The sequence below is a fragment of the Stegastes partitus genome, unplaced genomic scaffold (genome assembly GCF_000690725.1).
Source record: "Stegastes partitus isolate 25-593 unplaced genomic scaffold, Stegastes_partitus-1.0.2 Scaffold698, whole genome shotgun sequence".
Taxonomy (NCBI): Eukaryota; Metazoa; Chordata; class Actinopteri; family Pomacentridae; genus Stegastes; species Stegastes partitus.
Genome location: NW_007578429.1, coordinates 72,658 through 99,871, shown reverse-complemented (window position 1 = coordinate 99,871; position 27,214 = coordinate 72,658). Strand labels below are relative to the sequence as shown.

General features: G+C 42.1%; 1 protein-coding gene across 1 annotated transcript in view; it reads left to right on the top strand.

Moving 5' to 3' along the window:
- The window catches only part of LOC103363892 (glucosidase 2 subunit beta-like), a gene marked incomplete at its 3' end in the record, with an annotated part of 100,363 nt that overhangs the window by 9,806 nt on the left and 63,343 nt on the right, over positions 1 to 27,214 (top strand). The window contains exons 6-8 of the mRNA XM_008290844.1: positions 2,241 to 2,370; positions 7,708 to 7,774; positions 13,345 to 13,423. Coding sequence (XP_008289066.1) covers positions 2,241 to 2,370; positions 7,708 to 7,774; positions 13,345 to 13,423 — 276 coding nt within the window. The remainder of the gene's footprint in view (positions 1 to 2,240; positions 2,371 to 7,707; positions 7,775 to 13,344; positions 13,424 to 27,214) is intronic.

Genomic DNA, 27,214 nt, shown 5'->3' with positions numbered 1-27,214 from the left:
GTATTAATTTTCATGTTAAAACAGTAAAAAATTGAAAATAACGTCCATTTTAAAATGTGATTATTTCTACAAATTTTGTAATGTAAATAAACCATGAAATGACAATTTTACTGTATTTAAATCAACAACAAAAAAAATATTTTAGAGATATTTGCCGTTAACAAAAAGAGAAATTTTGTATAATAAGGATTTCCAAATGGTAGAATTTTATGACTGTTTATTTATAGATTTTTTCCCCCTGTTTTGTTTAATTACACATAGTAAATATATAAATTTACATATTGATTGGAAAAAACAAAACACCAATAGTAATTTCTTTCTCAGTGTATGACTGAAAAATTGCTGCATTGAAACTCACTAAAAATATCATCATTCAACAGATAATTTCACTGTTTTTTGCAGTATTCCACCAGTTTTTAACATATTTTTTTTGGCTGCCAGATTATACATTTTTTAGAACAACTTTTCTTTCCACTGTGTGATCATTAGCTATCGGTGGGAATGTTCCAATCTGATCGATCAAGGCACTTTTTAATTGATCCGTACAAACCAAAGCCTCTATCTATGTGTTTCTGACTCTGTCTGGAGCTCATTCAACGCCACACAAGTCTCTGTCACGGTGCTCGTTGCCTGATAAACCCCCACTGCAGGGTTTCTTTGTCTCCTGGAGCCTCAGTTCATCCTAAACTCTGAGTCTGACGTCAGAGTTTGTGACGGTGAAGGAGCAGCCTGGATGTTTCTCTGAGTGCGTTGCTGCTCAGTTGTCGAGCACATGCGCTGCAGTGTGTATTATCTAGTAGACAGCTCGGGACAAGTTATTATTTTTTTAGGTGTTTTGTACTTTATTTGGAACTTTCTACATGTTGTGGGTGTTATTCAGAAGTAAATATGTTCCCGTACTCTCATAATGGAGCCCATAAATCACTGAGGGTGGCTAAGCGAGCAGCGTGGCCTAGAAAGGTAGCCATCCCGAACCGAACCACGCCGAATCCATCACCGCATTATGAGAGTCTCCGAGGAGGGATTGCGAGGCAGAGTCGACACACACACACACACACACACACACACACACACACACACACACACACACACACACACACACACGCCGGCAAACAAGGCGCTGCTGCTCTTTCATATTAATTGGTCCATTACAGAGAGTGATGATAGGTTACGCTCGGCTGTCAGAAGCTGTCATTTTTTGGTGTGACAGCAACACCTCCCGATGCAAGAGATTTAAATGGTCCATTGTGCCGCTCCGACTCAAGTTTTTAGTAAATACACGGGCTGGTTCTGGTCGGGGAGGTAGACGTGACGCCGCTAAACGCAGCGGCCCTAATAATAAAAATCAGCTCCCTGTACGTGTTTGGTAAATTATTAACGTTCTATTGTTATCTGGAGAAAGAAATCAGGACTTTAGAAACCGGCACAATGGTTTTGATTAACGAGGTTCTGTTGATTGGAATTATGCAGAACGCAGGCTGTAGCGCTTTTAGCTAAACGTGTAAACAACGCAGGCTAATGGGAGCTCATTAGCTTCAGTGGATCCAAATCCAGCCAAAGTTTGAATTAAAGGATCAACACCTTTTTATTCCAGTTCAGTTCTGTTTTACTGCCTCTTATGCAACAGTTGCTGCAATATTTGAGTAGAAACTACAAATGTTGCCTCCATGTTGGTGTCTGCGATCGGTTTCTGAAAGTTAACCAAACAAATACCGTGTCTTACCTGTACGTGCTCTAAAATATCCATCCATCCATCCATCCATCCATCCATCCATTCTACAATCCATCCATCCATCCATCCACCCACCCACCCATCCATCCATCCATTCTACAATCCATCCATCCATCATTTATCCATCCATCCATCCATCCATCCATCCATCCATCCATCCATCCATCCATCCATCCACCAACCACTTAATCCTCACTGGGATCACGGGGGGCTGGAGTCTATCTCTAAAATATAATGGTTTAATTTATAAAAAAAACCCCCAAAAAGCAGTTTGCATCAGTTATGACAATTTATGAAATTAAGTTCAACCAACAAGCTACATAACGTGAGTGGAATTAGCTTCCAAGGTTTTTTTAATCAGTGATTCCTTCGTGTTCGGCAGCATAAAGCCAACATTTTTTTTTGTGGATTACTCATAAAAATGAGGTTGTTCCAACTAAGCGACGTGTGCAATTAAACCAGAAGATCTGTGATGAACTGTAGCTGAACGCTGCTCGTCTCTCTTCAGGCCCAGCTCAGAGAACTCCAGCAGGTGGCCGAAGACCTGCAGATCAAACTGGAGGAGCACCGGAGGAGGAAGCACGAGGCCGAGCGGCTCAAGGAGCAGACGTTGAAGGCTCTGGCGGCGGGCGACAGCGGTAAGGCTCACACCACTTCAACCCGGTTCAAGTCCATTTTTTTTCATTTCACAGTCGTAGCGAGGCCGTCATTGCAGCTTCCTCTTTGTCCCAGCTCTTCCTCGAACAAAAGTAAATTAACCTCGGAGGTGCAGGTTAGCAGCCGGGATGACGAACGGGTTAAACAGCGCCGACGCTGAAGCGAACGGAGGGGATTGCATTCCCTCAGCTCTCCTTCAAAACCTTCAGAGAGGGGTTTGCTTATGACTCACAGGAAAAGTCCCTTATCGCTGCGAGCACAAGCTGCCTCGGCGCTTTAAAGCCACGCCGGGCCGTGTGAATGCACAGGAAGCGGTGAGGCCGGCCTCAATCATCTTCAGCGCCGAGGATTTGGAGTCATTAAGCGTGTGGACGGATGAAATTAGATTTTTTTTTTTTTGAGATCGCGGTGGAAATATTTAAAACTCTGTGTTTGTCTGACGCTTCCTCGTCAGGTTTTCTGTGTTCCAAGCTGATTGTACGACTTCAAACCGGCCCTCCAGTGAAAGTTTCGATTGCATTAGAGGTCGTTTGCCTTCCTCTGAGCGTGCATCCATCACGCTTCCTGACCTTTGCTGCTCGTCGCAGGCTTCAGCCCTCCGACGATCCTCGGCCTGTCATCCTCTGCTCCCATTACTGCTCATCTTCGGGGCGTAGCAGCCATCCATTTTCATTTGGGCGGTGGCGGCGGCGGCGTTGGCATGTCTCGTCCATGTTGGCGATCCATCCACGGCGTCATTATGCACGTCTGATCAAAGCGCTGCAGAAGTTTCCTTTCTGCAGATGCTTGAATTTCAGCGACTAAGCGTTAATCAGCTGCTATTATTTAGCTCATGCAGCCTTCATGTACATTTTGGTTTCATCCTTGCAGTTACAAAATGCACACAGCGATCATGGCGCCGGTATTCTTTCCCCAACCTGTGACTTTACATTTGATGGAACTTTAAGTGTGATTCGGCCCTGAGCTTGTTTTTAGCGCCGTTTCAAAAGGAGCAACCTCAGCAGGGGAGTTACTACCTTCTTTTTTTTGTTTTTAATTGCTGTTTTTATGCCTCTGCGTCAGAGGCATTTTGTTGTTAGTCCATCAGTACGTCGGTACAGTCGCTTCATTACTCTGAGCGCGATAGCTTCTGCAGGCCCTCGAAGGAATTTCAGCAAATTTGGCACCAAAGTTGACCTGGACCTGAGGATCACATGGATAGGTTTTGGTGGTCAAAAGTCTCTGTGAGCCAACTCAGCAGGTTTTTTGGGCACAAAATCCCCAAAATGGGCTCCATTGTGGCTGCACAAGAGCAGGTAGTTGCTCATAACGCCAACAACATGCAGTTCGAGTTAGAATAAAGTATGAAATACCAAAAACTAGGAATCAAGATTATTATTTTTTTTTCCCAAATTCAATTTGAATCATCCAATGTTTAGTACCTGCTGATACCATTTTTCTAGATAACACACTTCATGTATTGTAGATTAGTTGTAAATAAGTTTAGTTGTTATAAATATGTAATCTAAGTCAAGAAAGTTGTGGTTTGTTGTAAAAATCTGGAGAAGTTCTTGACACATCAATCTAAAATTTCCCAGATGGCTTTTTAAACGTCCGTGGTTTAAAAACGTGTTCAGGCAGGTCAGAGATAGTTCAGGAGCAGAAGGAACCTGACGATTTGACAATAAAGTTTATCAAAACCATCTCAGGTCTGTAAAGAACTTCAAACATATACTATTAACTAAATGCCCACGGGTTCCTCTGCGTCGCCGTAACTCTCCTACATCGTGTAATTTTGTCATCATCGTGAATGTCACGGCAGAAAACCAACAATTAAGAAGCTCTTTTTATATCACACGAGTGTCCGACCCTAAGAACCTGGGAATTAAAAAAAGACCCTTAAACTCCCCAAACATCGAGTTTCTTGAGTTAAACGTAGGAAACAAGACAACAAAGGTGTTTTTTTTTAACTTTATGACCTGTTTTCAAGCTTTTTAAGGGTTATTTGATAAACAGGAGTCAAAGTCAAAACATAAAATACAAAACACGACACTCGTTGATGTAAATACATGATTACGTCGTGTTCTTCTATGAGCTGTTCTACTTTGCAAACCATTTTGGAGGATAAATCCTCATTGACTAACAAAGGCGGTCACGTGCGCTAGCTGCAGGAAACGTTCCCCCCCTTCATGCCATTGGTAATAAGCTGTGGGTTCACCACGAGGTCTCTTCCCTCTTTAATGATGTTTGCTTGATATTAACCCCGTCGTATCCGAGCGAGCTGCGTCTCTTTAATGACGCGTCCTGATATGCAAAGCTGCTCCGGCTCCGGGTTCACCCACAGTTTGAGGGGATTTCCTCGAGTTCATCGGTAGTCCACCGGGCGACCCGGTTTCTAACCACCTCTGCTTCCACTCGTGTGCGTTTACGGATGGCACGCATTAAAAACGAGATGGCGGAGGCAATTCCTCGCAGGGCTTTTCACATTTAAATAAACAGTGTTTGTGTTTTTTTTTAAACAGCCATTAGTACGACCAGAGACGCCATCAGTGGAGTTTAGTTCATGTCCTGCCAGTTTGCCTTTTGGGAGTCGTCCAATCTCAGCTCTGAATAATGCAGCAAACGCTTATTTTATTATTGATCGCGCCGCCTTTTTTCATATTATGTGGGAATGTGTTGGAGACGGAGCTGATGCTGGATGTTTGATGCTGATGTCGACTTTTAGGGAGTCAAGCAAAGAAATAAACCAAATTCTAAGAGATTTTCAAATCAGATGGCGTCACGGACGTAAGCAGAACCTTCACAGAGGTTCTTCTTCCTGTTCTCAGGCTACAAAACTGGAAGATAATGGTACTTAACACACCACAGCGTATCATTATTGTCATTATTATTGTTAGGAATATTGATCGGAGCAGCGCACCAACCCTCACGGGGAAACAGATGGAAGCAAAATGGAGTCTGTGGTGCAACAAACTGCAAAAGTAGTCAAATTTATCTTTCTACTTTGGTGAAAGCAGTTTACTTTAGTGGATTTTTATCAAGTTGAGATTACTTTTGTTCCTTTTAAACTGGAATTTTTAGTTGGTTTTACTGCTGTTTTAGCGTTGATGCAACTCAACTGTTGTTTTCTTTGAGTACGATTACGTTTAAATCTCGTCGGAAAATCACGTTTTACATCTTATGTATCGGTAAAGCAAATACTTGAGCAGGAAAAACTGAAAACTTCCGGTTGACTTATTATTATTTAAGTAGATTCCAACATAAACCAGTGACATTAGTTTGAATTATTAACTCAAGTTGGATAAAGTAAATTAAATTGTACATTACCGACTGAGGCTGTTCCTTTAGGTTGGTCCAACAGCTTTAACGAGACTTTAAGAGAGATTTAAATTAACTGTTTATTTGTCAACCGGGCTGCTTTTGAAGATTTAAAATAAACATTTCATACGCTTGCTGCTTTCTAGCTACGATAAAACTGTCGACGGCCATCTTTTCTGGCAATTTATTTCAGAATATCATGAAAATAAACACGATTGATGCATAAAATAATGTTTGATTTACTTGTTAACACATTTTTTATGCTACTTTAGTGCTTTTCTACGAAGCAGAATACAATAAAATACGGATTTACTGTCATTGTTAAGCAACATGAAAACTCTTTTGGCTAGCAGCACACAACGATAGAACACAAAGTCATTACAAAAATAAAAATAGATAAAAAGGAAATAAAATTGCACTGTGTAAGAACAAACTAGCAGCAGCAATGGCTAGCAAAGGCTCAGAAAGGATCTATTTTGTTTTTATTTTGGAGTCGGTGCTTGTTGTCGATGGTTTTTCTAAATCTGTTTAATTCAAATCTTCCTCTAATTTGTTGAAATAGTTGAAACTCACTTAGGAAACGTTAAAAACATTGGATTTAGTGGAATTTACGACCACGTTAAAGCAACAAATTATGAGTTTTATACTCTTCTTATGCTGTTATTGTGCTGCGTTTTGGTTTTCTTCCCTCCTAAACGTCCATCTGTCTGCTTCTGTAAATGCACCGTTTACTTCATCTTCCAGTATTTACGGCGTCTACTCGTCTCGCTGAAGCCCTCTGATCTGTTTCCATTTCAAAGCTCATCTTCTGGGAACATCTTTGCGGTGAGAAAAGGTGTGTTTTCGTCGCCTTTTTCGAGCGGCGACGCCACAGCGAGGCTCTGACGGTGCGTTCCATTTTCTCCGCTCTCTTTGTGCTTCCTTTATTTCGCTGATATCGCCGGGGCAACATGGGCGGATGACTGATGGCGTCCATTAGCGAACGCAGCCTCCTATATGTGCCATCGGCCCGAAGAGCCTTCCATCGGTTTCCCCTCGTTCCTCTCACCGTTTCTCTTCCTTCCTCCTCCTCCTGGTTGTTTTTCTGCAGCTCTGCGGTGGAGGCAGGGATGAGGCCATTCCTCTTCCTGCTTCTGCGAGGACGGGTCGAGAATGTCAAGCATTGTGTTGGGAATAGACAAAAGGGATTCGCCGCTAATGTGACGGATGTACATATGTGTGTGTGTTGCAGGAGGATATTTTAAAAAAAACCTCCTGAAAACAGCTTTATAAATATGGATTTGCTTTTTACACTCGCGACTGTTACGCTGAGAAGAAAAAAAAAAAATGCTAATTTCACAATTAGCTTTTCTGCAATTAGCGCGGGGAAGGTAATTGCGGCGGATGTGCAATTAGCATTATGCAAAGTGCCTTTTCCCCAGACTTCGGGGCCAATCAGTTTGCCCCCTTTTTCTGCCGCCGGTGTTGCGGGGAGAACTTCCTCTTCCCTCCCACTCCGGTTCTGAATGCGATTCACAAAAACGAATCAGCCGGGGTCACATGCTCGCATAGAGGGAAGAGGAGGGAAAAAAAAAGAAAGGGGTGCTGAGGAAGTTCTTGCGTCTCCTTTTCATCTGCCGGTGAATGTGAACGGAGGAGGAGAGGGAAATCACTGTCATAGCAGCCGTTACAGCACAAAGCCTCCTGATTGCATTCTGGACTCTGACATGCTTTTTTTTTTTTTTTTTTTATTCCTACAGGGAAACCAAATGTTCTTGCACAGCGTGACTGACTCATTGCCTGATTGCCCTCCATCCTCTCTCCCCATATTTTTAAATCCAGCTTCTCTTCTTCTTCTTCTTCCCCCCTCCAGTCCTGCCTTTCTCTCTCCTCAGATGGATTCGTGGCACAGATCGGTGATTAAAGATCAAATCCTGCGTCGTTTTTGTAAAATGAAAACATCCTCGTTATCGTTGCGGCGGGTTCTAATTAAGCAATCAGTTAATTCCGCGCTAACCCAGATGTTTTTTCTTCGTTTTCAGGTCTCAGGCATCAGAACCACACGGTGACCGGCGTTTTCCAGCTACTGGACAGCGATAAAGACGGCAGGTAAATTTATTACGACGCTCGGCCTTGAAGTGTGAATAAAAGTAGACTTTTACATAATAGGGAGCTTTTTTTTTTTTTGAAGGCCACCGGTGATATTTTTATAGCGAAGCAGTTTCCCCAGTAGGATTCTCCTCTTGCCTGGGTGAAAAGGCTTTTGTCACATTATTTAGATTGTGATGAAATCCAATAAAGAAGCATCTTCGGCTCCCGGCCTGTGCCACTTTAGAGACGCACCGAAGAGGGCAGGGGTACTGGGGAGGGTGGAAAGTGGAACAGGGTTGGTGATTTCACATCTACCTTTGTAGTTTAGTGGTAGCAAGTACGAGCCACCAGCGAGCTTCATGGACCGCTGTGAGGATGTCGGTGAGTTTAAGGGGAGGTTTAAGAAAGAAGGACTCGTATTCGCAAAGCCTTCAAGAGAAATTCTACTGAAGTGAAACAAAGACAACATAAAAGATTTAGTGAGATAAAGAAGATCCATGACACCAGATTAAAACTCTGAGTCATCACTCGTGCCAGTTTGACATCAATGTGAACATGGACCAAAACCATTAGACTGATGATGCAGATAAAACACAACATTAATACACAGATGGACACAAGTTAAGTCTCACAGAGATCTCTAAAGTTCAGTTTTAGCTCCATTTTTGTTTATAATTTTTATGAATAATGCTGGGAAGACCACGTCAGCACTCTAAAAATGTTGTTTAGACTCAACAAAACTAGTGAATGCAACAGTTTGCATCAATTTATTGACCTTTTGGTGCTTGTAATTAGAAGCAGTTAGAAAAACACCGGTACAGGCTGTGTTCAGTAACATTTTATATCTATATCTGGTTTCTTGGCCTTCATTAAACATAAGCAGACACAAGCACTGGTAGATTTCCATCCATAAACCAATACTTGGTTAATTTCCTTCTTGTTTGTGTCATTTTCCATCACTTACACCAACTGGTACAACATCTAAATTCCTTTGTTTTGCTCCTTAGTCTTGGGAGAACGTTCAAAACGCACTTCAAGTCCATGAATTTGGTAGATTTTAAAAACCCAGACGAGTGCGATTACTCTTCCTCAGGTGGACTTTTTGAGCATCTTCATCGTTTGGTTGTTTTTAACTTTTGTCATCAGCCTGTTTAGAGTCTTTTGCAGCTTCACGATTGGCCGGATCTCTCGTAAACATCCTCCAGGGTTAAATAAAGGTTGAACAAAACAAACCAAAACTCCTGCACGTACTCATTCAATGTGTTAAATCTTGAAGTCTCAGCACTTGTTGCTGGTCTCAGCCACCCGGGCCCACCGACTCATGATGGGCGTTTAGAAGCGGCCCGTTCATTCTGCTGTGGTGCCTAATATGTGAACCTGCTGCTGCATGATATCCTCCACAACATGCTTGGGGGGGAGCGAAAAGAATCAATACTGCTTAAGCTAACTGGGCATATTCTCCCGGAAAGGAAGCGAGGCCGGGCACGGCGGCGGACTGAAAGCGCTATAAAACATATGGCCGCGTCCAGGACGAAGTGCTGCTGCAGCGATTTTCCACGGCAGCTCTATATATGCCCACTTATGCATTCCGGCGATTGGATGTGTACCATTATTCAGCCTTTCTGCCCCCCCTCCCCTCCCACCAGCCCTGCCTCCATCCATTCACTCCATCCCCTCCGTCCTTAAACAAACACATTACTAAGCTGAAATATCTGCAAGTGCCGCTTATTTCCATGCAGACGTTGTCTCAGCCCGTCAGTCAGTGGATCCGGTGAGCCGGCGATCTCGATGCAGGACGCGTATTGATGCCCATTTGAATAAAGCGCAAGGCGAAGGCTTTGTATGCTAAATCGCCATTTTTTTTCCTTTTCTTCTTCCCCCTGCAGCAGCTCGCACGCCCAGGTGTCAAGCTTGATTTAGCCGCCGTCGTGATAAACGCTAAAGTCACCGCTACACCTGATGCTCGCACATTTGCTGACTCCCGCCCGGATTAGCATGAACGCTGCAGACTCTTTATCTTTACACAGAAAAAAACTGAACTCGGTTTTGTCCCTAATGACAAACGTCCTCCCCGTTCTTAATCCACTCGATTGGAATTGCTAATTATCTTTAATGCAGATCCACAGATAATTGTTCTCCCATTTATACTGGGAGCTGATTTCATTTTTGCGTCCGTTTCGTCACCGATAATTGCTTCACGACAACATTTACTTCTGTTTTTTTCCCTCCATAAAGCTCTGAATGCATTTTGTGACACGCAGAGGAATTTGTCAGAAGCAAAGATGCTGCTGAGTTTGTTTTTGTGCAAATATTAGCAGATGATGCATAAAATAAGGTCCTGCAAGCAGCGGGGAGGGGGATAGTGCTTAAAGGAATACAGGAATATCAGTGGAAAAGTAAAAAATATACAAGAAATATACAGTAATACTGTTTATTACAGATTTTTCTATATGTAGAAATTCAAATGTCACATAGATACTTTTGAATTTGCTCCGTTTAGTCACCGACGATCGCTCAACTGCAAAATTTACTCACATTTTTTCGCCCACAAAGTTGTGAATTCACGCCGGAGCTCGTACAGGAATCTGCAAAGATAAGCTGCAGGTTGAGAGCATATAAAATAAGATAAAATAAGCCCCAGTGTGGAAGTTTGCGGAGTGGATTGTGCAAAAAAATGTGGGGACATTTGTAAAAAAACAAGAAAAATTCATAAGTGCTGCTAATATTTTGCACATATGTCGAAATCCAGATGTTGCACACGGACTATTCTTTACGCAGACAGATCTTTACATACAGTCTAGTTTCTTCTCTAATTGCATTCATCTTGCACCTTTTCAAAAGAGAGTTTACAAATTCTCTTTGACAGACGAGCCGATAGAACAGGCAGTATAACCGATAGCAAGTCAGGCTAATCAGAGAAGCTAAAAGTGGATAAATTAAGCTAAACGTGATAAAAGATGCAACTATAGAAGAGTACAAACCCCATTTGGTGCAGATAAAATACAACAAAAATGCGCTAAAAGAGAGTAGAAGCCACTGTCACATCTTGAGTTTGTAGCTGGCAAACATCGAGCCTGAAACTTTCTTTCCGTCACTTGGCTCTTCGGGGATAAATCCTCGCTCCGCACGTTGGTCATTAAGGTACGTTCTGGCCTTCCTCGCCATCATTTCATCCCGAGCGCCACACACACACACACACACACACACACACGAGTGCAGCCCACTGTGCCAGCTGGCAGGCAGTTGGCAGCCCAGTGCAGGATTAACTGGTACCAGTATGCCGGCCTATAAATAGCGTCGACCAACTGCTTCAGGAAATGAACCATGATGGAGCCTCCCAAAGGCCCACGAACAGGTTGTGCTTTTTATCCCGTCCCCTCTGTCAGGATTTATCGCCGCCTTCCCTAATATTTATGACCGTCTTCCTGCTATAGGTGTGTACAGCTGCTCCCACCATGCAGTGGTTCTATACGCTGTGATATAAGCGACCGCTGCCTTCGTCCTCATTTCCAAGCCACAATGGTGGGGTCCGTCCAGCACTTACCTCCCCAACCCCACCCCCACGCCATTGATCCTCTGTCGCCGAACAAGCCACTCGCTTTGTGCGTTTGCCCGCACTTCCGCTTTTGATGGACTCCCGAGATTGATCCCGGCCAGTCATTATCTCAGCTCAGTTAGCGGCGGTCGAGGTGGAGGAAGGAATGCAGCACCGGGGGGTGGGAGGTGGGAAGGACGGCCGAAGAAAAGATCTGAATGTTTGGAGGATAATGGGTTTGGATTGTACTTGTTGGGCGGCATTGTGCCGCGGAGCTAAAGAATGGACCGAAAGGCAGAAACGATCCGTTAGAGGCGGTCGAAGGAGGGGTGTTGGGGTGGCCCAACAAAAGCAAAAGTCACCACCGAGTTTCAGAATTCTGTTATACTGTTGTAGAGGTGAGCTGGGAAGAGTTAAGAAAGGCTCATTACCAATATCTGGAACCAGTTTACGTTGAATGTAATGTTTTGGCAGGAACCAGTCATTTATAACGAGGCTTCTTCATTAACAACTATAGCTGAATATGTAAAATAGAAATAGTAGTAAATAAATTATCTCCTCTGTTTATGTGGAAACTGCAGTTATGTTCTATCGCTTTTCTTGCCCGCTAAAGTCCACATCTTCAACCATTAATTGTTTTCTAGACTTTCTTTTGGGTTAATCTGTAGCAGCCTTATAGACGTAGCCGCTAGCAGTTAGCATAGCATTAGCCACCGCGAGAGAAGGTAACTTCGTGGTTTGTGGGGACGGTTTCTTGTTCAGCTTTTGCTGCTTTGAGAGGCATTTCCGAGACAACAGACCAATAGAGGAGGCTGAAGTAGCATGTTTAATTTATTAATAATCGGCCAGTAAACATACAGCTAATCGGAAAAAATGCCAAATATATAATCAGTCTGCCCCTAGCAGTGATTCTTTCGTGAATCATCAGGAAACGGATGTGCTACTCTATATGTGGTGCGTTTTTCCTGTTGGAGCTATAATATATTCCATGACGTTGGTGCTCAAAGTTGTTTATAGAAAAAATCGTGAATGAAAACCAGATTTAGTGTTTAGGTTGTGACACCTGGATGGATGTAGAGCTGACTTGGTTGCAGGTATTAACAGAACTCAAATGTCTGTTTCCTTCTCAAAAATGTCAGAAAAACAAAATAAGAATTCCAACCTACACCAGTTCACTTCAAGCACCTGTAGCTAAATATACCCAAGTTATTGTACCTAAAGAATGACTTCATGAGGATTGGCCGTTATTTTGGCGACCAGCATTCTTCATAGTCCAGGAGAAGAGATGCTGTCGTATTCGACGGGGACAAGTTCAGCCAATTTATCAAATCACAGCCAATAAAATGTGTTTTTGTTGTTGCTAGGTTACATATTTTGGTGGTTAACGAGGCAAGGCGGCCTAATTTGTACACGTCATGCACACAAAAGTGCTTCACGACGTAATAAAAACAGTGAAGGACACAGATTTGAAGTTTTAAAATAAACTAAATGATTCACAATTTATAAAATTTAAAAAAAAAATAGAAAAAGAGACGCACAAGTCAAACAGTTATCTCAAATTAACTTTAGCGTCCCGATTGGTCCGAGTAGCAGCACTGGGAATAAGTTATTGAACATCTTGTTTGGAAAGCCCTGTGAAGAGAGCATTACAGTAGTTTAATCTACCAATAAAAGCTGATGGTGAGTCTTTCAAGGTCTTGCTTTGACTTCAGCGACATTTCGTAAGTGGTAGAAAGCTGAAGAAGTTTTTGGTTTGATGCAACCGTGAAAACTTAAATCTGGGCGACACCAAGATGTCTTGGTTGACTCTTAGTCATAAGAGATTGGAGACGAAGCTTTTTGGTGAAAAAGTGCAGCATTCATTTAAAGTTCTGGGTTTTCCGTGAGGTTGAAAAGCGAACGTCTCACGGTACTCCGGTACACGTATACCCGTGAACAGGTATCGGTTTCAGAGGTGATGACCTTGATACGTTCAGCGCATCGTGATGAAACCGGCCCATAATACTGAACAGCTGTGAGGAATACTAACACACTGGTGTTGTAACCCCTACAGTGTAACAGTGGATGAAGTCAAGGCCAGAGTGGTGCTGGTCCACGATGAGGAGCGACTGCTCTCCGAGGACGAAGCGCTGGTGAGTTGTTCTTTATTCATGGAGTCGTGCAATTTTTACCTTCACACTGTGAATATCTTCAGAGTTACTTTTTACGTCATTTCCAAAAAATCCGATAAAAAAAGAACACTTTCTGTTTGATTCAAGGTTGTTGTGGAGTAAAGTTGTCAACATTACAAGCCACCAGCAGAACAAAATGGCCCAAACTAAAGCTTCTCCACAGTCCCGCTGCCCATATTTGGAGTTTCCTCTGACAAAACCCACAACAACAAAACATATTGTACATATTCCATCTGCTGAATGACGGCTCGTCAATTACTCTGCCAGAGGAGATTATCTTTTAAAGCCGCCGGTTCTTATATATTTTCGCTATTGTCGACGTTTCCCCAACAATGCATCGGGCCGTCTTTTTGACTTCCCACATCCGAAAGCTCATTTAATGCTTTCAGAAGACGTGAATCTCCAACAATGGCTCATAAATGTATTGTTTTACACGGTGAAAAGAGGCGAGAAGTTTCCCAAAACAGCTGGGATCTGCACTTTTAAGCAGACGTTCGTCAAATTGGAGTCAGAAGTGCATTTAATGGGGGCTAGTTTCAGCTGTTGGATTAGTGGCGTCAGGACGAACCAGCAGCGTCCATACATTCAGCTCAAATACTGCAGAAAGTAGTTTAAGGAACCTGTTCCCATCAGTTAGTTAAATGCAAAATGCACTGCTTTAGATGAATCTTTTAACTTGCAAACATTATTTTAAAGAGTTGGGTTGCATCAACTTAATATTTTATGTGATTTAAACTTTCATTTTTAAACTAGTTGATGGAAAACTGAAGTTCAGGAAACTTACATTTTTAAAAAAAATTAGCAGTCTGAAATTGTCCAGCTATGTTTAAATCCTGAAGTCAAGGTGAATGAAAATGACTTGAACAAACCAGTTTTATTAAGTTTCCTCAACTTGAGTTTAGTTTTAAATCAACTCGTGCAGAAATTTGAGTTTTAATTACTCATAATATCAAGTTGATGCAACTTTATTGTGTCAAGCCAACCAAATAAAATATTTTATTTTATTAAATCTTGCAGCCATACATTTAATTAAGTGACAGAAATTGGTTTCAAAATAATTACCTTTGATTGTAGAGAAAAAGCTAATTGGTCCAACTTAATAAAGCTTGTTGGTTCAACATAATTTCATTAGAAGTTGTCTCAACTCAAAAAAGATAAATACAAACTACATGAATCATTTAGTTGAGCTCAAACTTTATTTTTAAATGTTTATTTATATAATTAATCAACTTAAAAATGTATCTTTATTATGCTACCAACCATTAAGTAATTTAAAATACCTTTTATTGAAGAGGAAAAGCTAATTCGTTCAAATCAATTTAACTTGTTGGTTCAACATAATTTCATTAGAAGTTCTCTCAACTCAAAAAGATTGATGCAAACTGCAATATTTTTTTAATATTTTTTCTTCTTAATGATTTTAAGGCTCCTCTTCATTGGACCAACCTAATTTTTGTCAACACTACGCGTGTTCAAAACTACATTAATTAATCACATGATGGTTAAGAATTCCTTTTAACTAACATGGAATCAACTTAAAAACTGGTGTTTATGCTAACAGCTCTTCAGTAAACTCCAATGAAGAGGAGGACCTAATTAGATCAACTCAGTATAGTTTGTTGGTTGAACATAATTTCATTACAAATTGTCTGAATTCAAAAACAGATCTAAACTGTTTATTTGTTGACTTTTATCACATGATCTGAATCTAGCATTTGCAGTTTAGTCCAGTCTTCACTTTTCCTGCTCCGATGCTCCAAACAAGCCGATGTGGAGCGTTTACATTCACCGTTCGTCCTCCTGATTGCCTTTTTCTCAGACTGTCGGTGTTTCCTCCACTTGTGTAGAACCGACTTCCTTCTGCCGTCGTTTGAATCCTGAACAGCTCGGTTTCCCCCCAACAGTGATGTTTTTATTTTTTCCCCCTCAAGCTGCTGAAAATGTGTGTTTCACTTTAAGCCTCCTTCTAAGCAGGCAGCACACATCAACAGCTGTAAACAAAATGGGCTCAATTTTACCTCCGTTTAGATGCACCGTCGTACTGGAAAACAGAAACCGTCTGCTGGGTTCTCCCACTGGCAGGCAGCACAAGTTCAGCTCTGATATGAAAACACAGCCAGCGTTGGCTTTTTTAGACATTTCTGTGTTTTACATCAATAAATGTAATAATTTGGTTTGTTTTATGCCATGATTTAGCTTCTTAAATGTAGGAATCAGCTCATTTTCAGTGTTTTATATTATTGTTAGTCAAGTTTTAGATACGTAGTTGTGATTTTTCACTGTTTTCACCTCTTAAATGTAATAATTTGGTCATCGTCTTCATGTTTAATACCACTGTTTAGCTGCTTAAATGTAGGAAATAACTCTTTGTCAAGTACAATGCTACATACTAAGTGTTTTTTAGCTTCTCAAAGGTAAATTAGCTCATTTTCTCTATTTTACATCACTGTTAGCACTGTTAGCAAAGATATAAAGTAGATTATTACACAAAATGCAAAATATGAAGTGGTTTTAACCCTTTCAACGTTGGAAATAGTTAATTTTTGTGTGTTTTGTATCACTTTAAGCACTATTAGCAAAGATATAGCATAGATTATCAAGCAAAATGCGACATATTAGGTGATTTTAGCTCACTAAATGTAGGAATTAGTTAATTTTCTCAACTTTATATCGCTGTTAGCACTATTAGCAAAGATGTAAAGCAGATTATCAATCAGAATGCAAATAGTGTTTTTTAGCTTCTTAAATGTAGGCGTTAGCTCATTTTGTGTGTTTTATATCGCTGTTAGCACTATTAGCAAGAATAGTCCTGTGGACTCAGCACTCGCAGAGGGAGTCAAAGGGGTCAGGTGCAGAGAGGACTGGGTGGCAGTCGAGGGGGGCTGCCTCGACGGCCTGGTCTGCGTACACATCCTCTGGTTGTCGGGACGTGAAACGTCACCTCGCTGGGGGGGAAGGAGCCTGAGCTTGTGCGGGAGGTTGAGCGATATCTAGTGCCCAGACTGGGGACTCCTTTGTTCTACCGGGGGACTTCAATGCCCATGTGGGCAACGACAGTGAGACCTGGAGAGGGGTGATCGGGAGGAACAACCTCCCCGATCTGAACCCGAGTGGTGTTCTGTGGTTGGACTTCTGTGCTAGTCACAGTTTGTCCATCCCGAACCCATTCAACTCCCACCTCTGGGAGAGCTTCTCCCAGATCCCGAGGGAGGTTGGAGACATGGAGGCCGAGTGGTCCATGTTCTCCTCCTCATTTGTTACTGCGGCTTCTCGTAGCTGTGGTCGTAAGGTCTCTGGTGCCTGTCGTGGCTGAAATCCCTGAACCCGGTGGTGGCAGCCGGAAGTAAGGGATGCCGTCAAACTGAAGGAGGAGTCCTACCTGTCATTTTTGGCTTGTGGGACTCCTGTCAGGTACCGGCAGGCCAAGTGTGCGGCAGCTCGTGCGGTCACAGAGGCAAAACTCGGGTCTGGGAGGAGTTCGAGGAGGTCGTCGAGCCTTGGAAGGAGTACTTCGAGGGTCTCCTCAATCCCGCCATCACGTCTTCAGAGACTGTGGACTCGGAGGCGGACTCGTCTATCACCTGGGCTGAAGTCACCAAAGTGGTAAGAAAGCTCCTCGGTGGCAGAGCTCCAGGGGTGGATGAGATCCGTCCTGAGTACCTTAAGTCTCTGGATGTTGTGGGACTGTCCTGGTTGACACGTCTCTGCAACATCGCGTGGTGGTCGGGGACAGTGCCTCTGGATTGGCAGGCCGGGGTGGTGGTTCCTCTGTTTAAGAAGGGGGACCGGAGGGTGTGTTCCAACTATAGAGGGATCACACTCCTCAGCCTCCCTGGTAAAGTCTATTCCAGGGTACTGGAGAGGAGGATCCGACCGATAGTCAAACCTCGGATTCAGGAGAAGCAGTCTGGATTTGTCCTGGTTGCAGCACACTGGACCAGCTCTATACCCTCCACTGGGTGCTCGAGGGCTCATGGGAGTTCACCCAACCAGTCCACATGTGTTTTGTGGATCTGGAGAAGGCGTTCGACCGGGTTCCTCGTGGCGTCCTGTGGGGGGCGCTTCGGGAGTATGGGTTCTGGGGCCCTTTGTTAAGGGCTGTCCATTCCCTGTTCGACCGCAGCAGGAGCATGGTTCGCATTGCCGGCAGTAAGTCAGACCTGTTCCCAGTGCACGTTGGCCTCCGCCAGGGCTGTCCTTTGTCACCGGTTCTGTTCATTATTTTTATGGACAGAATTTCTCGGCGCAGCCAGGGGGCAGAAAGGGTTCGGTTCGGAAACCACAGAATCTCATCTCTGCTGTTTGCAGATGATGTTGTTTTGTTGGCTTCATCAAATCAGGACCTTCAGCGTGCGCTGGGGCGGTTTGCAGCCGAGTGTGGTGCGAACGTGATGAGGATCAGCACCTCCAAATCCGAGGCCATGGTTCTCGACTGGAAAAAGGTGGCTTGCCCTCTCCAGGTCGGTGGAGAGTCCTTGTATGCAGATCGGGAAGTCTGGGCGGCTTTGCTAAGGCTGCTGCCTCCACGACCCGACTCCAGATAAAGTGGAAGAAAATGGATGGATAAAGTAGATTATTGTGCTAAATATTAAGTGTTTTAGCTTCTTAAATGTAAGAATTAGCCGATTTTCTGTGTTGACTGTAAATATTAGCACTATTAGCAAGAATTAAAAGTAGATTATTACACGAAATGCAAAGTATTAGGTCTTTTTAGCTTCTTAAATGTAGGAATTAGCTCATTTTCTCTGTTTCATGTCACTATAAGCACTATTAGCAACGATATATAGTAGATTATTAAACAAAATGCTAAACATGAACTGGTTTTAGCTTCTTAAATGTAGGAGTCAGCTAATTTTGTGGGGGTTTTTATATCGCTGTTAGCACTATTAGCAAGAATATAAAGTCATTATTATCCAAAATGCTAGATACAAAATGTTTTTTTAAGCTTCTTAAATGTAGAAATTAGCCCATTTTCTATGTTATCTATAAATATTAGCACTATTAGCAAAGGTAGAACATAGATTATTAGGAAAATGCAAAATATGACGTCTTTTTAGCTTCTTAAATGTAGGAATTGGCTCGTTTTCTCTGTTTTATGTCACTATAAGCACTATTAGCAACGACATATAGTAGATTATCAAACAAAATGCAAAATATGACGTCTTTTTAGCTTCTTAAATGTAGGAATTGGCTCGTTTTCTCTGTTTTATGTCACTGAAAGCACAGTTTCAGACTGTATTTGCGACTTTAGTGTCATTCGTTCTGCATATTTCTGTGTTGGCACTGCCTCAGCTCTCGCCGTCCTCTTGAAAAAAGGCTAAAACCTTCCTTTTCTTCGGGCGCTAAACGAAGGACAATACATTCTGAGGAGCGCCGAGGTGTGACCGAACCGCCGCAACGTGAACAGAGCTGCAGGAAATTGCCTCCTTCTCGGGCCGCGGACGTTTGTGCGGAGGTGAATTTCACTTATCCATCTCCGCCGCAAAGCCTCGCACTCAGTCTTCCAGAAACCGTCTTCTTCCCTTTTGCCAACAGAAATCCTCCCTTGATTAAAAAAAAGAAAGAAAGAAAAGCAAACGTCGGGGCTGATAAGAAGGAAAAGGTTGGGATTTCCCTGCTTGTTTCACAGTTTAACAGCGAAGGCCAGACCCCAGGGCTCCGTATGTAGAGCCGGGAGCTGACATTAGCCGGTAACAAGGCAGGACTGACGACGGCGTGGTCGGGAGGCAGCGGCGCGTGGACGAAGAACCTTAAAGATCTCATTATAATGAACCCTCTGAAAGCACCTTCCACATGGTAAAGCAACAGCAACGGCAGATTCTTCTAATAGAAAAAGAGCTCGAAGAATATCAGGACTGCAACGGATTCACCAGAAAAGTCACAGTTTTTAGCTTATTTACCATCAAACTAGACTTTAGACTCATTTACTTCAGCTGTAATCAACCTATAGTGTAATTTATTATTTTAAAATGTACCATTTACCATCAATAGATGTGTTTTTACTAGTTATGATCCAGAATTGATGTTCTAAAATGCACAAACACCCCAAACGATAAAGGCTAAGTTAAATTTATATGGTTGTTGAACATGTATGTTTTTAACAAACAGGGTAAAATGATTTAACTTAATGTAAAGAAATAAAACCTTGTCAATCGTTTTCTTTGCTGGCGCTGTAAAGTCGACGTTTCTCCACCCGTTTTTACATTAACTTGCCTTTAATTCTTCTTTTTGGCGTCATGTTTAACTATTTTAAACCGTATTTTTGGAAGACGTGACCGCATTTTTACAGTAATGTTGCACATTTTTCCGCTTGTTTGGTAAATGTGTCAATCTGATGCAGTCAAATGGAATTTTTAGAAAAGTTTGTGGATTTTTAGGGGGTTTTTTGCATCAAAAAGTTAAATAATCTACTTTTGTGTTGGTTAAATGAACTGATATTTTACCGCCCTCTTGTACGTTAATGCAACAAAATATGAGGAACAGTTTTAAATGAAATGCTTTCTGGTGCACTCAATTAGTTATTATTATTCTTTCAACTAATTTCAGATGAAATAATTCAAAAATGTGTCTTTCTGTGATAAATAAATGGATAAATGTTGGAAAATTCTCCTTAAGTGAAACTTAAAAGACGTTTCAACTGAGCTTTATGCTGTAAAAACAAAAAACTGAAAATGTAGGAAAAAAAAAAGTTAAATAAGTTAGCAAAGATTTTAAGTAGATTATTTAGCAAAATGTAAAATATTGAAGGTTGTTAGCATCTTAAATATAAGAATAAACTGATTCTGGACTGTAATAGTGTGTGTTTAGCTTCTTTGATATAATAATTAGCCTTTTGCAAGAGAAGTTTTAGACTTTAATTATAATTTTTATGTGAATAATCCATAAAAGGACGGAGTGATTGATGTTAAAATGAATAAACATCATCTGTCAGTACTTTAAACAGTCCAAACTTCCTCCAGCTACACATGTAAATACAGATAATAGGCAGTAATTGATGCTGAAACGATTCGTTAATCGATTGTCAATCAATGAAAACCCATATTCATTTTCAATAGCAATGATTTTAAGTAGATTATCAGTGACTTTTAGCTTCTGAAATGTAATAATCAGGTCAGTTTCTCTTTGTTTTACATCACTGGAAGTTAACTTGAAGAAATTAATTGCTAATAAAACGATGAGCTGCAGCTGTAGGTGTAAATATCTACAGATATGACTAATGTTTCCTGTTTTTTTTCAAAAGCTCCATCGATTAAAAGTGAAAGAAAACAAAAACTGAACACATAGAAACTTGTTAATCAGTCAAAATATTCACGGCAGTGATTTTTTTTTAAGTTAGCAGAAGATTTAAAGTAGATTATTTCGCAAAAATGCAAATTATTGACAGTTTTTTAGCTTCTTGAATGCAAAAATCAACTTGTTTTCTCTGTTTTACGTCACTGCATGTTAAAGTTTAGACTAAGCATGATTTTTTAAAAGGTTTTCTGACAATTTTAAAAGACTAATGAGTGAATGAAATAACTTTTAAATATAAAAAATGCAATGATAATGAAAGTTAATGAGCTGCAGTTCTGTAAAGTCAGGATGTGTTTGGGTAAAAAAGTGAGAAAAATGGCTGGAAAATGTCCCTTTTTATGCCTCTAGTGACAACAAAAATTAAAGAAAAAACAATCTAGAAACATTTACGTGAGTTAGCGAGTATTTAAAGTCGGTCACTGAGCAAAAAAACTAAACATTGAGGGTTTTTAGCTTCTTGAATGTAGAAATCGACTCATTTTCTCTGTTTTGCGTCGCTGTAAGCTGAGTTTTCGACTATAAATGCGATTTCCTTTTCACTGTTCTGGGTTGAACGAGTCGCTGAATGATCCCTGAAAGCACAAACCGACTAAAAAGATGAATGAAAAGCAGCGAGAAGCCGCCGTGCGTCCGGAAACCGCCCGTGTGACGCTGCCTTCCTGTCGTCGTGGCGACTCGGCAGCATCCTGCAGAGCCCCGGTTGACACTCGGCCAAAAACAAAAACCCAAATCCCTCCTGTTTCCTCGGCGTCGGAGGGCAGCTTCACCTCCTTCGCCTTGGCTTCGCCCTCGCCGACTGCTCGAGGAGCCGATGCAGAGCGAACGACTCAGAAATCACAATCGTCCACTCGACCGACAAACACATGAACATGGAGGCTGCTGGAGCTTCGAGGTGCAGTCTGGGCTGCCTCCAGAAGGGGGCAGCAGGCCTCTGGAGTTGAGTCTGAGCTGAATGGAAAGTCACATTCACAGGTCATTTAATCTCTTTGTTTTGTCATGGGCTGGGCCTCTGCTTCTGCTTCTCCTTCTATTTTTTCTTCTTCTTCTCATTCGCCTCCGAGATCCTCCTGTTTCATGAGCTCGCAGTGATTCCAGGATTAAACGTGTGTGTTCTGAGGAGGCTGTTTTTCTTTTTTCTCTTTTGCTGTTTAACTTTGTGAGACGCCTCGTTCCGGCAGCAGCAACGTGTGCTCTGGCGTCGCTGAGAATAACCCGGGAGTTTAATATCCGCACGCCCTGAGCTGTGCTTAGGATTCCGGCGTCGGCGACTGTACGGACGCGGCCGATGCTTTACAGTGTGTGCACAGGCTCAGCGCCGCCGCTCGCCGTGTTTGCCGGCGGATGAGTTCGACTGTAAACACCGAGAGGCAGGTTTTTTTTTTTTTTTTGCATTTCTGTATTCCGACGAGATTGCAGCATCGCGTCGGGAGAACGCAGCGGCCGGAAATAGTTTCTGCTGGAGAAGGTTCGGTGTCCACATCTAAATCTCCGGCCTCGCCCTCATCCTAGTCTGTTATGTAACCGCCAAAGATCGGATCCGCTCAAGGTCGGTCCAGGTAGTGGAAGTCAGAGGAGTTCAGAGGTGTCGCTTTGTGCTGCTCCAACAAGTCGAATCAACAGCCGCCTCGTTTTCTGCAATAATTAGCTTTTGGTCCCTCTTCACAAACAAACCAAAGTAAGACAGGACTCAGGTTTCTGCTGCTGAACATCGAGCTTGCAGCTCTCTGGAGATATTTCGCGAAAAGGTTGGGCGAAATGCTACGACATCCAAACATTCGTTGGTGAAAATACGTGAATATAAAGAGTCAAATGACTAATCTGTGCAGAGAACGTCTAGAAAAAGACGTTACAGGGATGCAAATCTTCAGCAGAACCCATTATGCGCCACAGCAGTCGTTTTCATGGTGCCCATTGCTAATTAAACTCCCACATTTGCCTCCGTTTACCAACATGGAACTGCCTATAGTCCAAATCAGGTTGGCTCCACCTGGTGGTGAAACCAGGTATTAATGCTAACATACAGTACATATTCTGATGTTTTAGTTGAAGTTTTGTGGAACTGTTATGTAGGAAATACGTCACAAGATGCGAATCGAAACATTCGGTGGTGAAAATATGTGAATATAATGAGTTCAATAACTAATCCGTGCCGAGAACGTCCATAAATAAATTTTTAAAAATTATAACCGATAGTTGCTAAATAAATTCCTACATTTCCCTCCGCTTGACAGCATGGAACTACTAGTAGTAATAATTTAGTCTCTACCGTATTTAGTAGTGAGAGGCTCCACCTGGTGGTGAAACAAGGTACTAATGCTAATGTCCAGTACATTTTCCAACATCCATGTTGTTTGCTTTCTGCGTTTTCGGTTGATATATTTTTCATCAGTGGCAGGAATTTGAACCAGACCAACTTATATAGCTCTTTTTGTACTGCTTTGGACTCTTCTGTCTTGCAAAGCTAGCTCGAGGCGATCGTTTGGTTTCTTATCAGCTTTGACCACTTGACAAATACTATTGATGTCGCGACTCTTTAGCACAGGAAACGTTTCTAGCTGATCACCGATATAACAGATCGTCTACTCCACCAGAAGAGCAGAAAAGATGTTCTAGCAGCTACATAACCATTGTGAGGAAGATTTAAGTCACACTAATGACATAAAATGGATAAATGGCACATTTTTTGTACAATATAGTTGCAATATATGTTTTGTAGTTTTTTCTGATTTGCTTGAAACTTGAAAAAAAAAAAAAAGCAAAAATGTCGAAAATTTGAAATAAAATTTTATCTAGATGTTTCAAAGAGTTTCAAGATGTTCTTTTTTGACCCACTTTCAGCAGTTTTTTTTTTTTTTTTAAATGACAATATCGCAGGAACTATTAAATGTAAATTTCTGACATTTTCACGTTTGTTTCTCATGATATTGAGCCAGAATCTGCAAAATTGGATCAAATAATCTGGTCTGAGTTTAAGCTTAGACTTGAAAAAGTTAATCTTAAAAACAGGAAATTTTGACCAGATTGTGAAAATGCAAAAAATTCTGCGTTTCTCGGTGCAGTTGTCACGATGAACGATCACATGACAGAAATTCACAGACTTAACATTTCGATAGTGTTTACACAGAGCAGAGAGAAGACAAGTATTAAAATTAAATAAAATACTTTAGAATTGCTCATCTGTGGGTACTTGGAAACACGTTATACATGCCTTTTTTCTAGGTTTTGTTTTAAATTCTGTTTTTTTAATTTTGGAAGATAAAGAAATTCAGCTTTAATTTTTTCAGTATTTTTGGCACTTTAACTGTCGTATATCACAGAGGACATTTCTGATTTCTTTCTCCTTCAAGTCATGGTTGTTCTGCAGTTTATACTGCCGTGAAAAATGAGTCCACAGAGAGGAAAGACGCGACAGCAGCAGATAAACACCCAGAAATTGTAAAAAACAGTCGGCTAATACTACTAGCGCATAGGAAGCAGTGTTAACGGTACTGGTGTTGAATGCATTTTGTCCTTTTTATATCACTTTTGTGTTACGCTGCAAAATCACCAGAGGTCGTTGTCAGTTAGCAGTTTAACAATAAATATATACCAACTTGGGGATTTGAATTTATAGCAACTTACTCAACAGACAGTTAGCTGTTAAGCGTCACCAAAGTCTTCGTCATGGTGCCTGTCGCTAGCTAAAACTCCCACAATGCCCTCTGCTTGCCAACATGAACTGACAGCTTTAGTTGTTACAGTATTACCCAAAAATTACTTCAACTCCAGTAAGTAGCAACAGGCTCCACCTGGTGGTACAACCAGGTACTACAACTCGAGTGCAATACTTATTCTTTTTGCATGTCCTTCGACTTATTGATGAGAATTGATAAACGTGTAATCGGTAACATCCTTCATGCCCACATATATCCTCTCAGTGTGGACATTAAATCTGTTTTATTTTTGCTTTTTAGTCAAGTTTTGAAAACCAGAAGAACCCAAAGAAAGAGAAATATATTGTGATGACAGTAATTCAATATATCTTTAATTCAGTGTAGGAATGGTGGCGTTCTCATGACAAACACAATGAAAAATAATGTGTACGTTGGAACTTTATGTCATAGTTGTTGCAGAAAACGTACAGAATATAATTTTTCATCAGGTTTTAGCTAATGAATGACTAATTCTGGCTCTGCTGAGTTTGTGTCTCGTCCCAACTTATAAAAAACCAGAACAAACGTTGGTGCAGCCGGAACAAACTTTAATAAGCTGAAATTAAACATAAATCATTTAAAACTCTTGTCTCCAATGGAAGTAAACAGTAGCTCCTGAAAAACACTTAAAAAACATTGATTAATAACACAGATTTATGCAGAAGTCCATGTGAAATAGTTGCATTTAGCAAAACGTACGTATGTTTGTGTGCAGCAGAGTTTCAGACGACATGATCTGACGTGATCACGACGTCCGTCCAGAACGTTCACCGGCTCATCTTTCACACGTCTGGTCAATAATAAAAACCCTAAACTGCACATCCAGCCACGTCAAACCTCCTCTGACACGAGACAGACCGGCGGCTGGCGGAGGAACGTCGTGCCGGAGAACCTCGCATCCTTTGGCGGGGAGTTGTTGGTGCGTTTTGTGTTTCCATGGTGACCCCGCCGCACAGCGCATAAGACAATAATGAAAGCTCTCAAAGGCCGCGGGGGCACCAGAACAGCGAGCGACGTCCAACGACGCTTCAGCTATTGTGGCACTTGTAGGAGTTACGCAACCTGACGTTCACCCTGAGAACGCTTCTTTCTCTTCCCCCACCTCCCCCCTCCACCACCACCGCCGCCGCCGCCTCCGTCGTCTCGGGGCTTTTGAGAACCGGCAAAGATTGGGCTTGCTAGCAAAGGGATGACACACGGAATGACAAAACTCCTGTGTCTGTCTGTCAGGCTTGGTCTTTATCCGACTGACATTTGCTGGCTCAGGCTCATCCAGGCTCTGGAGAAGCCAGGGATAAGAGTCAGACACAGATGGCTTTTTCCCTTTTGCAATTCTGTCTCGCACAAGATTCAGAAGGGGGGAAGGAGGAAAAAAAAAATAGTTTCCAAATCTTCGTCCTGTTTTTACAGACTCTCAGAAATATAATTGCCTCGACAGAAGTGTAAGAAACCGGAGAGGCTTCGCGCAATTTCTCTGATACGTTTCCTCGCTGACCCAACCTATTGGTGATTATAGGACTGGAGCGGCGGCGTTTCTTGTCCTCCGAGTGAGTCAAAAGAACAATGCAGAAACTGCCTTGTGCCATTTAAAACTGATGAGCCGAAGCCAGCACGAAGGAGGAGAGGGGAGGTGTAGGTGTTAAATTGATTGGCGAGAGAAAAAAGCATCTGCTTTGCAATAGCTTAACAGTTGCCTCAGAAGGACGCCTGCTATTGTTTCCAAACAAGAATACCCACTTCTGTGTGCCGAGGAGTGTCGCCTTCAGAAGAAATGTGTGAGAGGGATAGAAATTGTTGCATAAGAAACATTTAGAGACATCTTTTTTTTTTTTTTTTTGCAGCTTTCCAGGACCTTGATCTATTTTCTTTTTTCTTTCTTCCATCCACCACTGCTGCCTTTTCTGTTCTCCAGGCAGTTCAGAGTTAATATGTGGGCAGAGAACAAAAGGCAGGGGATATAGGATTGGAGTCGGCAGCTGATCCGATGACAGCGAGGCGAGAGGGTCCCAGGTGTAGCCGTGACTCAAGTAGCACTCCGAGACGGGGGGCTGTGATTGAGGGTGTGGGGGGGGGGAGGAGGAGGCAAGGAAGGAGCTAAAAAGGAAGCATGGGGGCAGCAAGGGAGCCGGTGACAAGCTGCCGGTTGTGTGCAAACTCCCTGACAGCAGGGGAAGCAAAGAGACAGGACGCCCGACCCCTCCGACCTTCAGCAAAAGTAAGACGGGACTCAGGTTTGTGCCGCTGAGCAGCAGCGGCGTGAGCGTGCAGCCGGGTCGGGAAAGTTTGGTCGGAATGTGACGCAGCAGATACGCCACAAGATGCTAATCGGACCATTCAGTGGCGAAAGCAGATTAATATAATGAGTTGTTTAGATAAATAGAAACCAATCCCTGCAGAGAATGTTTATAAATAGACGTTACAGGGATAAACATTTTGAATGGTTTCCTTCACTGATAGTTGGAACCCATCAAGCGCCACAGAAGTCTTATCTTGGTGTCCGTTGCTAATTTAAACTCCCACAATGCCCTCTGCTTGCCAGCTACTTATTGCCCAAATCTGGTCGTTAGAGGATCCTCCACCTGGTGGCGACACCAGGTATTGATGCTAACGAACAGTAGATTTTGTATTTTGGTTAAAGTTTTGTGGAACTCTTATGTCACAAGATGCAAATCAAAACATTCAGTGGCAAAAGCACATGAATATAAAAGTTTTTTAAAAGATGAACAAACAAATGAGTCCAGAGAACGTCTATAAACAGACATCTGAG